Genomic DNA, 18,094 nt, shown 5'->3' with positions numbered 1-18,094 from the left:
TTGTCACCATAGTAACTTTCTACGGTCAGAACTTTTTTTTTTCTTTGCTTTGCTCATTTCTCCAGACTATTTCTCAACTTTCAACTCTTAGTTAAAATAGGGTTCTGCTTCCAAAGTGGAGAGTGAATCAAGCTTCAGGAATTTGGTTCAGCAGTTTTCAGAGATTCTTTTAAGAGACTTGCAAGTTTTCAATTCTTCTGAAGTAAATCTAAGGAGAAGTGTGTTCACTATTCTCCTAGCCTGGATTCTGGTCTGTGAGGGAACACAAGCATTCTTTTCACTGGAGCTGTGAGAAGGGTTCCCATTTTACAAAGATAGCAAACTCTGGTGTACTAATACTGTTCTTCACCCTTGGACTGCCATCCAGATTCTGATCTGGATCCAAATATGGGCAAAGCAAAAATCCTTATAACAGAATTGGCAATGACCCATATCAACATTGAAGATAATAAAATTCTATTAGACAGATCTTTGGAGTTCAGTATATTCATACTGGAAATATGTATACCTACCAATTTTTGTACTTACAAATCCTAGAAAATAACATAAACTTGGGATGGAGGAAGATAAATATGTTTACAGATTTATATGCAAAATTAAATTGATCTATTAAATGTCATTTTCTAAATTCTGAACTTTTCTTATATTTTAGTTTTATTAGGTATTCATCAATTTTATTTTTTGAAATTTTGTCCAAATAAAAGAATTATAGAGGCACCTAAAAGAACTACAGAGAAAGAGAACACTTCAGAAATTCAGAAAAAGTACATCTCCTTGATAGGAACAGATTCTGAGGGTCTGAAAATAGGGTCTGTGTCATCTTCCCAGCGTTATGTGGCACTGGGCATACTGCTCATTCCTTAGAATCATTAGAGCTTAGAGTTTAAAGAAATCAGAGATCAAATAATACAACTCCTTAATTACATATATATGAGGTAACCGGGGCTTAAAAGTGACTGACATGACCAAGATCACATAACTACATGTCAGTAGAATCAAGGTCCTCTGATTTTAAATACAAAACTTTCCCTAATATACCACATTGTACCTCTTTCAGTAGGAAACACATTAAGAGTTTTCTGCATTTCTTTGCCTATAAATCTCTCTAAGAGGTAAAGCTTCTTTACTTGACCCTACCATTGTTGGCTCTCATTAGTATCCACAGAGAAAAGGAAAAAAATAGTAGGTGGAAAAATATCCAATGCCCAATGTCCAAAGCAAAATAAGATTGGACCTTTTGATGAGAGCTTATGATCTACTTAGCAGTTAATCAACTTAATGTATTTATTTTTTCTTTAATTACATAGCCAGTCAACATTTGTTAAGCACCTAATATGTGCCAGGTAACTCGACTAAGTGTTCACCTGTTCTCTTACCTGGCTGGATTGTGAATTAGGCTGGAGAATTTCTCAAGACAATCTCTGAAACTAAAATAAATTCAATAATCTTTTGAAGACTTCTTTTGCTTGTCTCAACATGATCTTGGAGAGAAGTTTCAAATCATATATTTTAAGTAATTTATGAATGCTACCTAAAAACTTTTAAAATTTACATGGGTCTGATTTCCTCCAATAATTGCTCCTTCTTCATATCCCCAATCCTAATTACTTTCTTGGTCTTTAAGGCTGCCCTTTTTTGTTACTTGGACTCACTACATTAAAATGAAGGGTATATAATTAAAATGATTTATAGATAGAAACAGCAAAATGGAAGATATAGAAAAAAAGATGAAATTAATATCAATACAAAAGAAATAATGATTTGAGGCAATTCCCAGATATCTTGGATAGTGTGGGGAATAAAAAAATAGAACTTGACTTACAACTAAGTTTTTATAGTTTTTCAAGTCACAATCAATCATCATCAAATAATACTAATTAATTAATATCATGTATATAGAGAGTTAGGCTATTACCTAATCTTATTTTATCACTAGAATTCTCTACTAACTGACAACCTATATAAGGAACTATGCTAAGCTTAGTTAAATAACAGTTTTGGATGGTAGGTGCTATAAAAATACTGCTGAATGTTAATGATTGCAGCAGCCACAGCAGCCAGGATGAGCTGCCAAAGGGTTCTGCTCTTGCTTTGTAGGGCTGATCAATCATGAAACAACACAGTCAGTATTAGATGAAGCCCATAATGGATGTGATTCTTGCTCTGGTTTGAAGCAGCAAGTTTAAGTCTGACAGGAGGGGCAACTAATTATTGTGTTTGTCAGGAATATGCTTTCCAATGGCAATTCTCTTAAATGATGGTTTGTAAGAACAGGATTTAGAAATATTCAAGCTTTCAATCGATGTTATCTCTTAAGAATCAGCTTTGGTGAATGTCTGTGCCAAAGGGTCTCAGTTAAATGAGGATGGAATTCAGCCACAGCCCTGGAGCAGTAGGAAAGCTGGAGGTTTGCCCAGTCCTTTGGGTGGACCCTGAAAATCTGCCAAAATGGAGAACCCTGAAGTCATATAGGTTTATGGGTTAATTTTGTAATTACTCAACTTTTGTTTCTACTTTTCAAAAGAAGAAAAAAATTAAGAAAAACGAATTCCTGCTTTGACTTGGAAAGAGCATATAAAGACTAGTTGTTTCATGACCATATTAAATGATTTTTAAAAATCACACATGAGAAAAAAATCACAACTCCCAACTTCCATAAGAGTTTGAATCTGGGGATTAATTTTTTCCTTTTATATGGCTTGGGTAAGTTCATTAACCTCCTCATAAAATTTCTTACATATCTACTTTATTATGAATACAATACAAAGTTGAATAATACACTCATTTCTATCATGCTCAAGCTGAGCCTTTAATTTAGAAATAACTGAAGCAGTGTTCTGTAACTGTGGTATGCCATTTGACTTTTAATCTGTATCTTTCTAAGACTCAAAGACAGATAAACATACACATATACTGGCCTATTGTGACCTTTTTCCATCTTTTGAGTCACCTTTTAGAATAAAGTTCATATTGAACAAATTTTGCCTATATTTAAAGACTGTCAAGTTCTTTTTTTTTTTTAAGTCAGTTGCTATTTTATTTCTTGATTCATCCTTTCCACTTTTTCTGGACTATTGCCTCTGCCTCCAGCCAGCACCAAGGTAAAAGTTGTAATGAATCTTTCTTGCCTCCAAGAGAGGGCTTCTGGCTCTCCCAGAGTGCTCTGTGTCTGGCCCAGTACTCCTCTCCAATGTAATTCAGCTGAACTCCCTCTAACCCAAAGTAACTAACTAACCCGAAGCTAAGAGCCTCTTTATATATGATTTCCCAAAGGTTGACTCCTCCTTCTGGAGGCACATCTAAGGGAGGTGTGAATTCACAAAGTTACAAAGTTTACTTTGTGAATCTCCCATACTTGTGAACTCCAATGAGTACTGGTGTGAACACAAGCATTGTATCAATTAGTTCTACTTAGTACCTTGTTTCAGATTTTGGCCCAAAACATCATCTAGTAAGATCAGATCAATAATCTATCAACTTTAATATGTTAGCAGTTTGTAAAGATTCCAACATCTTATTATTATTATTATAGCTTTTTATCGACAAAAACATATGCATGGGTAATTTTTCAACATTGATCCTTGCAAAAACTTCTGTTCCAACTTTTCCCCTCCTTCCCTCCACCCCCTCCCCTAGAGGGCAGACAGTCCCATACATGTTAAGCATGTTAAAGTATATGTTAAATACTATATATATATACAGTTATCTTGATAAGTTCTTTATATAAACAAAGTTAAATAAATGATAATTGTAGCAACTTGGAGAGGTAATTAGTTAAGAAAGGGCATAAGGAAAAGGAGAAAATATATAAATAAACATAGGAAAAATATCTGGAATTAAATGGGTTTGTGGATGGATGTAATATTTAGGTCTGGAAAGAACCTTAAGGGTAACCTGGTTCAGCTTCCTTATTTTGCAGATGAGGATAAGGATGCCAGAGATTTTGCTAAAGATAGTAAAAGTGGCCAAGTCAGATTTGGAACTCAGATCTTGTCATTTCAAATCATAGTGTTGGACAAGATGCCCCAGATTTTGTCAGGTCCTTCAAATAATTTGAGAAACCAGATATGTTCTCCCTAAAGAGTCTATTTTCTAAGCTGCATTTTAGCTCCTTCAACCAATTCTCCTATGACATAATTTCAAAGAAGTTCAATATAAAGGCTGATGAACTGGACAGAGTTGGTCCAGAGAAAGGCAAATCATTATATAATGGGCAACTAGAAGTAAACATGATATTCTTCATAAGATGTGATAGGACAACAGAGTATGGTGGAGCTGCCACTGACCTTATTCTGGACACTATGTTTCTGTTCATATAACTTAAAGTTTTATCGGCCTTCCTGATTGTCAAGATGTTTTGGTATTATTATGATAATAAGTAATTAAAGTCACAGAATATCAAAAGTTGCACAGGTCTTCAGAGATCATCTAGTCCAATCTGTATCTAAGAATCTTCCTTTGAAACCCTTTTGCCAATAAGGAGTCATTTAGACTTTGCTTGCACAAGGAAGCATTTGACAACCATGCTATCTATGCCTGAATCCCTTATTGTCACTATAATCAAGAATAATGAAGTCAGCAGTTTCTTCTCTTGCATCCCTAAATACCTCATTATATCCTATTTCTAAGCTTTCAAAAGAATAATTGATAGAGACTTACTAAATACAATCATATTTGATAATATGAACTGCAAAAAAACTTGCAAGAAGGCAACCATTTAGGAGCAGGAAATGGATGTTTCATATCAGACCTTTCAAAATTAACTTCATTTTCTATTTGAGGCCAAAAGATAACAGATTTAGAGTAGGAAAGGGCTTCAGAGATCCTATAGCCCAACATTCTCCTAAGAGCTAGTAAAGTTTGAACCAAGGTATTTCTGAGGACAAATCCAGTATTCCGCTACACATAATGTCACCACTCTTATATTTGTTACTATGTTATTGTTCTAATATCTCCTGCCTACAGAGAGGGGGAAAACTTTTTTTTTCTGGAATCTTTGTATTTACTAGTTATTCGCACTGTATTCATGGCACAAAGGAGATTAAGAACCCCCTGCTCCAGAACAACATCTCATCTGATATAGTCTAAAGCAAAATTCTGAATTCATTCAAATTCAGAATTTTCCTATGAGCTGCCTTGAATCAAGAGAAAAGAATAAATCTTCTAAGAATGTGCATGTAACTATTACCTAAGATTCTTCACCATTTATTATAAGTATCATGAACAAATCAAGAAGCCCAAATTTATACAACAAATGCTGATATCTCATATTTTGCATCTGCCTAATATGCAACAATTATTCCTTGGAGGAGTCAAGTTATTGAAATAGTATTTTGCTCCCAATTTACCCCTTTTTCTAAGTACTGTACCTCTAATCAATTTGACAAATTCAACAATCTCTTCCAAAACTCGTATCTGGCTTTGAACTAACTTATTTTGATGCCCATCCTCCAGGGCAAACACAGGGTAAGCTCTAAAGATTTAGGCACTCAGAAAGCTAACAATTTCATCCAGAAACCTCCTTGTTAAAATACTGGATACTTAAAAAATGTCTTAATTCCAACTGAACAAGAAAATCTGATGGCAATTTTTGAATGTGATTGTTAGTTGGTACTAGCTAATTTACAAGGGTCAGATGCTAAAGAATATTAGAAATATGGCTACAGAATAACTTTTATGCCATGATCACTGATGCTACTTAAACATCTGCTTTCCCTTCAAGTTAACTCCTTTTTTCTTTTCTTTTCTTTTCTTTTTTTTTTTTAACAATAGCAATAGTAAGAAGTGGTTACTTTCTCTAGCAGCCATTTTGCTATAGTAATAAATATAACATGTTTTATAGTCCTCCATCAGCAATCATATTCAAAAAGCATTTATTAAGCATCTACTTCATGCAAGACGCTGTGCTAAAAGCTGATTATACAAAGACAAAACAACAACAACAACAATTTTTGGAGGACTTAAGAGTCTTGAAGGAAGCTAAATTTTCTTTTATTCCCCCCTGAGGCAATTGGGGTTAAGTGACTCGCCCAGTATCACACAACTAGGAAGTGTTAAGTGTCTGAAACCAGATTTGAACTCAGGTTCTCCTGACTTCAGGGCTGATGCTCTACCGCACTGCCACCTAGCTCCTCTGAAGCTAAGTGTTCTAAGAGGGAGAAGTGAGGATAGAGTGTATTCTAGATATGGAAGACAGACTATGCAAAGGCAGAGAGGCACCTGGATAGGTGGGCTATAGGCAGACTGTGAATAAGAGGCTTTTTAAGAACTAGTTCAGGTATGCAGCAGTATTGGTTCAACCAAAAACTTAATTGACATACATACACAGAAGGATGGTTCTCATGGTAGACTTCTTCCTTGTACAATCTGTGGGCTGACTTTATGATGACATATCTTTGCCTCTTAGTTCTAAAATGGCAAAGTTCCTGTATTGCATTTTTTGTTTGTTCCCATCTGAAACTGCCCTTTAAAGTAAAACACCAAATGTGTGTGTTTCATGCAAAAAATCTGGGCAGTAAGGACAGGAGAATTTCTCTGGCACATCTAGAGAGTGAGGAAAGATTTGGTTATGCTGAACTCTCCAAATCCAAGGCTTGATAACATATGAACATTTTTTCAGTTAAACCTCAAACATAAAAGGGTATCTCTTATTTTGTCAGCTTAGGGTAACATAATTTAGAGGGAGAAGAAATTTTGGAAATCTCCTAACCCAACCCCATCATCACTTTGAAGATGAAGAAACTCAGGAATGGAGAGGCTCAGTTACTTTCTAGAGACCTTCTTGAAGGGGCTGACTGCCCTCCTGTCCAAAGGTGAAAGTTGAACTGGTCACTTGCTAGAAGCCCATGTGCTAGGTTTAATAAGACTAAAAAGAAACCAAATGTATATTCCCAATTGCTATCCAACTCACCAGAAAGGTATTTGCCCCTGACAGTCAGGTATTCATATTCAGATAGAACAAATTTGCAAGACTTAGTGTCTCTAAGTATATCCTGCATAATCTGCTTATGCCTGCTATTATAGATTTTGAACTCATTAATTCTGGAATATTCAATATTGTGTCATACTCTCTCTATATATCAAGACCAATATAATAACATGTAAGGATATTCTAAGTAATTTTAGAAAACTAAGATAGTTAAATGACATAAAATGATTTTCTGAGGGTGCAATTTGGGGAATAGGTTGCAATTTTTTTTCTATTTTTTCCCTGCTCAAATGATAATTTCAAGAAACAATTCTTCAATTACTATATATACATTCTTAGGGAATTTCTGCTATGCTATAGCATAAATAAATCAAATGGAAAGAGAGCCATTCTATATTGCTCTCTCAAGTCCTGAAGGAAGAGCTGAAACTTGAGATAAATGAACAAGAAGCACTGTTCTCAATGCTTTGATAGTTCCTCCTCTCAGAAATGGACTTAGGCACTTGAATAAAGATGTATGTACACTTTAGAATCATAGGTTATTAGAGCTAGAAGAAACATTAGGAATGCTTTTATTGACTCCTCATGACTTACATAGCAGCAAATTGAAGCTGAAATGAGTAAACAAACTTGTCAAAGTTCTAACAACTAGTTAGCAGGAGAATTGAGGAAATTTGAATAATGTTCCATGACAGTATGCTGTCACCTTTCTGCAAGAATGATCAAAAGGAAATTAAGATGATTAACTCAAGAAATATATTTCAGGAATCAAAATAGATCTTCTGGGAGTCAAAGAACTAAATTCTACACTTGCTATACTTCTTAGATGAAACTAAGTGGGTCCTACCAGCTATCACCAAAGCCAAGGTATACATAAACATAAGCTTAGAGATGCAATATCACATATTTGAAACTATCTGCAACATCCACAGTGAAATGGTGAATTAAAACTTCATGAAAATTCTTTTTTTGGGAGGGAAAAGATGCTCCTAATATACTTGATCTGCCTTAGCACAATATGCTAAAAGTTGGCTATGAGACTCAAATGGGATAGTCATTGGAGTATACACAAGTGCTATATACCATATAAAGCTCTTTGCCAACCTTAAAATGTCAAGTTGTATTATTTTTATCTTATCATTAACACTGCCCTCAGGATCAAGGAACCAGGCAACAATACACATACCTTTTGGTGGGAGTAGGAACTCCAGAGGACATATGACTAACCACTGTATCATTCATGTTGGTCAGAGGGCGAGGAGGGCTGAAAGAAAAGATATTTCATCTCTATTAATCATTACATATGACTTAATATATGAAAGAAAGCAACAAAGCCAAAAGAAACAACCCTTTGTCAGATGTGACAAGTTTAGGGGACCCAAGCAGATATGGTACAGCAAAATTTAAGCATAAATTAAATGTAAGCCAGATCCTCTTTCAGGACCTCATAGATTTTGTTTCAATCATTATGCAAATAACTTTAAACATCTTATCAAAAGATGTCACTAAATGTTGTTTCTGCTGTTTTAGAACTGAGATCCATATGGGGGCAGTGTGCCAGACAGTGATTCTTGATTTTAAGTATGAAAATATTTTTAATATAAAATTTTCTTCCTAGACTCCTACTTGACCTTAATTATATTATTAGTATTAATTTACAAAGGGAAAAATGATCAAAAACTACTTTGAATTCAGAGATGCTACTAACAGAATCTGTTTCATTTATTAAATTTAACATTATCAATATATCAATATCAATCAATATGTAGTTATTAATGCTAGTTATGTGCCAGGCACTGTGCTAAGTCCTGGGGACACAGAAGAGGCAAAAGGCATTCCTTGCCATCAAGGAGCTTACAATCTAAAGAAGACAACATGCAAATAAATTTTTCAAAGCAGGCTATATACAAAATGAAAAGGAAATATTTAATAGAAGGCAACAGAATTAAAAGGAAATGGGGAAGGTTTCTAGTAGGATATTTTAGTTGGGAATTAAAGTTAGTAGTTGAAGTAGAGGGTAGAATTACTGGCATGGGATGCAGCTAGGGAAAATGCCTAGAGCCAAGAGATAAAGTGTCTTGTTGATGCAATAGCTAAAAGGCCAGTGAAAATGTCTTGAAAAGTATGTGATGGGGAGAGCAGAAAGGTAGGGAAAGGGCTAGATTATGAAGAGTTTTGAATGTTAAATAGAATATTTTGTTTTTTGATCCTGGAGGCAATAGGGAGTCATTGGAGTTTGTTGAGTGAGGGAGAAGCATGGTCAGATATATGCTTTTAGCACTTTGATAGCTAAATAAAAGATGAAAAGCAATGTGAAAAGACTTTAGACTTTAGAGGAGGAAGGTGCAGCTTTATCCTACCATATAAAATAATACAAGGAAAAAGTGCTAAAATTCATGTCATTCACAAATGGTGTGGAAAAAAATAAGGAAACATGTGAAGAGTTAATTTTTTCCTCTTTCCTTCCCCCTCCCAAGTTAAAAAACAAAGTCCACTGTTAGAAATGATCTATGTCATCCAAACCATATACTACTTTCAAGGCTGATATGATCAGGAGACACTTGCTTCTAAGGTTAACCCTTTCTTTGTTTCCAATGGAGTTCTCCACTCTCAGACCCAAAGCAGAACTTCAGCGTCTTGTCCTGTTGCCATAACTTATACCAACTGGCAAGGGCACAACAATGCTGGATCTTCTGATAGGAAGGCATTGGCAGTAAGCATAGATTATTGCTCGGACCAGAGAGAAAATTGCCTCTCAGATAAATATACTGAGAGGGACTATTTAAAGGCAGAATGCTGATTGGCTAACAATTGGCAACAGCACTGCAGTATCAGCTCAGTATATGTTTTCAGTTTTGAAAGAAATGACAGCTTATAAATCAATTAAGGGAAGATTATACAAGAATTGTTTGGATCACAAATGAGAGACATTTTTTAGTTTCACATGTTAAAGATGGGACACTGCTTTTAAAACATTAGAAGTCATTTAATAGGAAGGTTAGGAGATAAAGGTAGAAGAAAGAAAAAGCTGAGCATAGAAGTAATTAAAGATAAAGGGTACAGAAGGTGAGAAAAAAAAGTCAAGCAGCTACTTAGAAAACAGAAAGCTAGAAGATGTGCTGGGTGAAAGAAAGGCATTGCCTTGCAAAGAACTGACTGCTTCAAAAAAAAAAGGTAAGGATGCTCTCTAATGTTTCCTACGCCCAGAGAAAAGGAGATTCTTAGGGTTTATCTGTATTGCCTTTTCCTGCCATCTTTGGTTTTTGAAAGAAGCACAGGGAGAAAAGAGGTTTTGCATTTACTTTGCTATGAAGAAAGATATGACAAAGATGTTGACTAGATAAAACACAACGACCCATTTGAAGAGAATATAAAGCTCTATTATTATCTATAGTTAGAGAAAGAAAAACTTCTCAGAGCCCCAGAGCAAGTTTGACAAAATTTGACAGTTCTTAAGATTAAGGAATGGATTTCACTGAAAGAGTGCAATACTTTCACAGCATACTACCAAGTACGACTATGCACTAAAAGAGTCTATCACTGATTTAGCAGCCTAAGAATAGCAAAGATATCTATTCAAAAGGAAAGTTGTGAAGACCAGAAGAGGAACAGATAAAAGAGATGTGATTTTGCCCAGTAGGTAGGTTTCTAAAGTTCCCTCCAGAGGTATGAGTTGTCCTGGGCATATGGTTTTCTCTATTTTACCCATGTGTCTCCCTGCTACATTTCTGTATGCGCGCACACACACACAAACACACACTCTTGAGATGATAGCAACTGTTTAAAACTCTAAAATTTACATGTTAAAAAGACTCTAAAATCTACATGTTTGGCTTTTATCTCTCTCCTATGCTCTAATCTTACATCAACAAGTGCTTACTGGACATTTCAAATTGAATATTCCATAAGTATCACAAATTCAAATTATCCAAAGCATAACAATATTTTTTCCTACTAAGCCTCTATACATACATTTTCTAACTTTCCTATTTCCTATAAGACTACTTTTGAGTTCTTGAGATTATCAATTTCAGTCATATGCAATTCCTCCCCATTAAAAAACATGTATTAAACATCTATTATGTCCCAAATAGTGTACCAAGTAAAGCCTCCCCCTTACACCATACAAGGCAGTGTCTACCTTCATAGCATTTCTTATATCTTCCTTTTTCTCTATTCATATTTTTCAATTCAAGATATTAGTCATGGATTTCATCAACATTAATTTATGTAATAGTCTCCTCATTGGTCTCCCTGATTTCAAGTTTCTCTCTTTTCTAAATCATCTTCTATACAACTGCCAAAGGGATATTCCTAAAGCACAGATCACCTTCCTGCTCATAAACTCTAGGGATCACCCAATAGTTCTAGGATCAAATGAGAACTCCTCTGTTTAGCATATAAAGCCTTCGACAACATGGTTCACATCTATTCTTTCAGTCATATCACACAATATTCTCTTTTATGCATTCTATATAGTTCAGCCAAGGCATTTAGATATCTCAGTGCTGGGCCTAGAGTCAGGCACACTCGTCTTCCTGAGTTCAAATCTAGACTCAGACACTTACTAGCTGTATGATTCTGGGCAAGTCACTTAATCCTGTTTGCTTCTTCAGTTTCCTTATCTATAAAATAAGTTGAAAAAAGAAATGGCAAACTGTTCCAGTGTCTCTGCGAAGAAAACCTCATATCAAGTCAAGAAGAGTCAGATACAACTAAAATGATTTAACTACAGTAAGACCAATATAGCCAATTTGTGCTTCTTGACTAACATTCCCTTTCCTTTATTGCTGCTTTGGTCCAGACTACCCAATCACCAATCCACTCCCTCTTCTAGACCAGGGATAAGTTTCCTTTTCATCTCAACTTTTTAGACTCTCTACTTGCCTTTAAAATTCAAATCAAAAATAACTTTCTACATGATCTCTTCCTTTCTCTCTAGCTGCTAGAAAATTCTCCACCATTTATAAATTATTTTGTCTCTTATCTTTATATGTATACATTATCTCTCCCACCAGAAAGAATTCTTTGAGGACTCGACTTTTTTTTGCTTATTTGTTTGTTTGTTTCTAATACAGTGCCCTCTATATTTTAAGTGCCTAAAAAATGTTTGCTGATTGCTCTGACTGATCTGAAATTTAACTTTCTTCCTTTTTAACTTTCACTCATTGCTTTCTGTGGCCAAACAGAACAAATTGAATCCCTCCTCCTTAGGACAGCCATTCAAAAACTTGAAGATACTATCTCCATTTCCTTCAACAAATCTTCATAAGACATGGCCTCAAGGCCTTCCCCATTTTAGTTACCTCCTTTGAATACTCTTTAGCTTATCAATGCCCTTCCTAAACTGGTATCCCAAAATAAACATATCCCTCCACATCTGGTAGGATCAGAGCTAAAAACTAGAGAACTATCATCTTCATTCCAACCCACCTCTATCCCACCCCTGAAATTTATGTTTCTCTTAAGGAAGCCAAGATTCACAATAGTTTCTTTACTTTATCTCACTCATGATTCATATCACATTTATAACTTACTAAAGTTCCCAGATACTTTTCTGACAAACTGCTATCTAAGCATGCTTTGCCCATCTTGTACTTGTAAAGCTAATTTTTTGTACCCATATATAAGACTTTAAACTTAACCTAATGAAATTTCATTCCTGACTTAGCACGGTGTTCTACTCTGTCAAATCTTTTTGGATCCTGACTTTGTTACACAGTATGTTAGTTGTCTCTCCCAGTTTTATATTACTTGTGAATTTGAATATTATAGTCTCCAAGTTTTTATCCAACACACTGATAAAATATTAAATAGCATATAGACAGGCAGAGGTCTTTAGGGCACTCCTCTAGAGAATTTTTTCAAACTGACATGGAATCATTTTTTCCAAATTAATTAGCAAACATTAATTACATAACTACCTTGTGGTAGACATTATACTAAATACTGCAGATACAAAGCCAAAAGTAAAACAGTTCTTACTTTCAAGAACATTATATCCTAATCAAGGAAACAACATATGTACATATGTAGATATATAAAGGAAAATTCAAGATAATCTTGATAGTATATCCAATTACTAATCATGACAGCTAATATTTCCAGTCTATTTTGAAAATAATATTTTTTTTATCCTGATAGTATTCCAATACAAGTGTTTAATTAACATTTGAATGCATGGGATATACTTTCTTGGACAACTTCTTTGTCTATAAGTACAGACACTTTTTAAAAACAAATACCACTACCAAATCTTCTATGCTCATTAAACTGCTACTATGTCAGGTTCTCTGCAAAGAACCTTACAAATATTATCTCATGTGAAATTTATAGCAACCTTGGAAGATGGGTGTTATACTTGAGGAAACTGACACAGAGTTTAAATGATTTGCTCAGGGGCAGCTAAGTGGTGCAGTGGATAGAACACCAGCCCTGAAGTCAAGAGGACCTGAGTTCAAATTTGACCTCCGATACTTAACATTTCCTAGCTGTGTGACCATGGGCAAGTCAGTTAACCTCAATTGCCTCAGGAAAAACCAACAACAACAACCAAAAAACTTGTCATAATTAATTCACATAATAAAATAGTAAATGTTTGAGGTCAGAATTCAATGTGACTTCCTAACTCCACACCTTTGTTCCCTCCACTGTGTCTTCTAACTATCTCCTTAAAAAAGGTTTTATTTTTATTTTGTTTCTTATATTACAATAGTTATTATAAGTATCCTTCCCAACCCTGACTTCAAGAGAGTCATCCTATATAACAAATCATATTGTTACAGAGAAAAAGAAGCCAGAATAATTGATAAATGTATTGAAAAGATTTTAATATGGGAATGAAGGATTTCTACCAAATTCCTTTTAAGACACAGACATGGTACTGATACCTAAACCAGTTAGGATGAAAACAGAGAAAGAAAATGATAGACCAATCTCCCTAATGAATATTGATGCAAAAATCTTAAATAAAATATTAGCAACGAGATTACAGAAAATCATCCCCAGGATAATATACCATGACCAAGTAGGATTTATACCAGGAATGCAGGGCTGGTTCAATATTAGGAAAACTATTTAGCATAATCAATTATATCAATAACAAAGTTAATAAAAACTATATGATTATTTCAATAGATGCAGAAAAACCCAACACCCATTTCTATTAAAAATACTAGAAAGTATCGGAATAAACAGACTTTTCCTTAAAATAGTCAGTAGTATCTATTTAAAATCATCAACAAGCATCATATGTAATGGGGATAAACTGGAACTATTCCAGTAAGATCAGGGGTGAAACAAGGTTGTTCACTATCACCATTACTATTCAATATTGTGTTAGAAATGCTACCTTTGGCAATAAAAGAAGAAAAATAGATGAAAGGAATTAGAGTAGGTAATGAGGAAACCAAATTATCACTCTTTGCAGATGATATGATGGTATACTTAAAGAACCCTACAGAATCATATAAAAAACTATTCAAAATAATCCACAACTTTAGCAAAGTTGCAGGAAATAAACTAAACCCACATAAATCATTAGCATTTTTATACATCACTAACAAAATCCAACAGCAAGAGATACAAAGAGAAATTCAATTTAACATAACTGTTGATAATATAAAATATTTGAGAATCTATCTGCCAAGGGAAAGTCAGGAACTATATGAGCAAAACTACAAAACACTTTCCACACAAATAAAGTCAGATCTAAACAAGTGGAAAAATAGAAACTACTCTTGGATAGGTCGAGGGAATATAATTAAGATGACAATACTATCTAAACTAATCTATTTATTTAGTGCTAGACCAATCAAACTCCCAAGAAACTATTTTACTGGCCTAGAAAAAAAAACAACAAAATTCATCTAGAAGAACAAAAGGTCAAGAATTTTAAGGGAATTAATGGGGGAAAAAAAAGAAATGAAAGTGGCCTAGCTGTACCTGATCTAAAACCATATTATAAAGCAGTGGTCATCAAAACCATTCAGTACTGGCTAAGAAATAAGAGCAGTTGATCAGTGGAATAGGCTAGGTTCATAGAACAAAATAGTTAATAACTATAGCAGTTCTAATGTTTGACAAACCCAAAGACCCCAGATAAGTTCTAAATGGGTTCATGATTTGGACATATTATATATATATATATATAACATATATATTAAGTTAAAAAATTTTGTACAAATAAAATTTGCAGACAAGATTAAAAGGAAAGTAATAAACTGGGAAAACATTTTTACATTAAAAAATTCTGATAAAGGCCTCATTTCTAAACTATATAGAGAATTGACTTAAATTTATAAAAATTCAAGCCATTCTCCAACTGATAAATGGTCAAAAGAAATCAACAGACAATTTTCAGATGAAGAAATTGAAACTATTTGTAGTTATATGAAAAGTTGCTTCAAATCACTATTGATCAGAGAAATGCAAATTAAGACAACTCTGAGATACCACTATATACCTCTCAGATTGGCTTAGATGACAGCAAAAGGTAATGATGATTATTTGAGGGAATGTGGGAAAACTGGGACACTGATACATTGTTGGTGGAACTGTGAATGGATCTAATCATTTTGGAGAGCAATTTGGAACTATGCTCAAAAAGTTATCAAACTGTGCATACCCTATGATCCAGCAGTATTTCTACTGGGCTTATATCCCAAAGAGATCTTAAAGGAGGGAAAGGGACCCACATGTGCACAAATGTTTGTGGCAACCCTTTTTATAGTGGCAAGAAACTGGAAACTGAATAGATGCCCATTAATTGGAGAATGGCTGAATAAATTATGGTATATGAATGTTATGGAATATTATTGTTCTATAAGAAATGACCAGCAGGATGATTTCAGAGAGGCCTGGAGAGACTCACAAGAACTGATGCTGATTTTTGTTTTTCTTCCCGGGTTATTTATACCTTCTGAATCCAATTCTCCCTATGCAACAAGAGAACTGTTCGGTTCTGCAAACATATATTGTATCTAGGATATACTGCAACATATCCAACATATAAAGGACTGCTTGCCATCTAGGAGAGGGGGTGGAGGGAGGAAGGGGAAAAAAATCGGAACAGAAACGAGTGCAAGGGATAATGTTGTAAAAAAAAATTACCCTGGCATGGATTCTGTCAATATAAAGTAATTATTAAATTAAAAAAAAAAAAAAAAAAAGAACTGATGCTGAGTGAAATGAGCAGAACCAGGAAATCATTTTACATGGCAACAAGATTATATGATTATCAATTCTGATGGGCGTGGCTCTTCAACAATGAGATGATTCAAACCAGTTCCAATTGTTCAGTGATGAAGAGAGCCGTCTACACCCAGAGAGAGGACTTTGGGAACTGAGTGTGGACCACAACATAGCATTCTCACTCTTTCTGTTGTTTTTTGCTTGCATTTTGTTTTCTTTCTCAGTTTTTTTTTTTCCTCTTGATCTGATTTTTCTTGTGCAGCAAGATAAACTGTATACCTATATTTGATTTAACATTTTAACATATTTGACTGTATTGGACTACCTACCATCTAGGAGAGAGGGTGGAGGGAAGGAGGGAACAAGTTGGAACAGAAGGTTTTGCAAGGGTCAATGTTGAAAAATTGGAAAGAGATGCACATATGCAAAAAATGCTTGTAGCAGCCCTTTTTGTAGTGGCTAGAAAAGGATACAAAATAAACCCACATAAGTCATCAGCATTCTTATATATCATTAACAAAACCCAATAGTTAGAGTTACAAAAAGAAATTCCATGTAGTGGCTAGAAACTGGAAACTGAATGGATGCCCATCAATTGGAGAATGGCTGAATAAATTATGGTATATGAACATTATGGAATATTATTATTCTATAAGAAATAACCTACAGGATGATTTCAGAAAGGCCTGGAGAGACTTATATGAACTGATGGTAAGTGAAATGAGAAGAACCAGAAGATCATCATACACGGCAACAAGAAGACTATGCAATGATCATGGCTCTCTTCAACAATGAGATGATTCAAACCAGTTCCAGTTGTTCAGTGATGAAGAGAGCCATCTACACCCAGAGAGAGAAGACTATGGGAACTGAATGTTGACCATACATAGCATTTTCACTGTTTCTATTGTTTGCTTGCATTTTGTTTTCTTTCTCAGGTTTATTTTTTTCTTCTTGATCCAACTGTTCTTGTGCAGCAAGATAACTGTATAAATATGTATACATATATTAGATTTAACATATATTTAAACATATTTAACATGTATTGGACTACCTGCCATCTAGGGGAGGAGGTGGGGGAAAGGAGGGAAAAATTTGGAACAGAAAGTTTTGTAAGCATTAATGTTGAAAAATTACCCATACATATGTTTTGTAAATAAAAAGTTTTAATAAAATTTTAAAAATTAATAAAAGTTACCCATGCATATGTTTTATAAATAAAAAGCTTTAATTAAAAAATATATATGTTAACATCAATGAACTTCCTATATCCACAAAGGAGTAAATTAAAGATGCCAATGTCATATCTCTTCATTTGAGTTTTGCTGGATTTTTGTAATTTTGTTACATCCACTTTCAATTTTTTGGTGTGGATTCTTTCCATTTACATTGTTGTAGTTACTGTGTATTGTTTTCAATTACTTACTCCATTCTTAGTTCATATAGATCTTTCTATGATTCTCTATATTCATCACATACATCATTTCTTACAACATAGTAATATTCCATTATATTCATATACCATAATTTGTTTCACCATCCCCAAAGTGATTTCTCATTTTTAGTTATCACAAAAAGTACTGCTATTAATGTTTTGGTATGTATGAGGACTTTCTTGCTATCAGTAGCTTCTTTACAGTCTAAGCCCAGCAATGATTATACCATCTCACAGTCCCATCAACAATGTATTAGTTGTTCTCTCATTCTATTACTACTTTCCAAACAATGACCATTGTCATTTTTCATCATTTTTACCAATTTTCTCAGTGTGAGGTACAATTTCAGAATTATTTTGATTTGCATTTCTGTTATTATTGTGATTGGGACCATTCTTTCATGTGATTGTGAATACTTTGTAATTCATTTGAGAAATGTCTGTTCACATCTTTTGAATCCTCTTCTATTGGGGAATAGATAGTAGTTTTAAAAATATTTATTAATTGCTTACATATCTTTGATACCAAATCCTCATTA

General features: G+C 34.2%; 1 protein-coding gene across 8 annotated transcripts in view; it reads right to left on the bottom strand.

Annotated features, from left to right (window-relative positions):
• Positions 1-18,094, bottom strand: part of DTNB (dystrobrevin beta) — a 361,849-nt gene that overhangs the window by 138,827 nt on the left and 204,928 nt on the right. For all 8 annotated transcript variants that reach the window (XM_051976347.1, XM_051976345.1, XM_051976351.1 and 5 more), the window contains exon 10: positions 8,115-8,192. In XM_051976347.1, coding sequence (XP_051832307.1) covers positions 8,115-8,192 — 78 coding nt within the window. The remainder of the gene's footprint in view (positions 1-8,114; positions 8,193-18,094) is intronic.

Source organism: Antechinus flavipes, chromosome 2 (genome assembly GCF_016432865.1).
Source record: "Antechinus flavipes isolate AdamAnt ecotype Samford, QLD, Australia chromosome 2, AdamAnt_v2, whole genome shotgun sequence".
NCBI classification, from domain to species: domain Eukaryota; kingdom Metazoa; phylum Chordata; class Mammalia; order Dasyuromorphia; family Dasyuridae; genus Antechinus; species Antechinus flavipes.
This window is presented reverse-complemented; position numbering and strand designations above follow the sequence as displayed.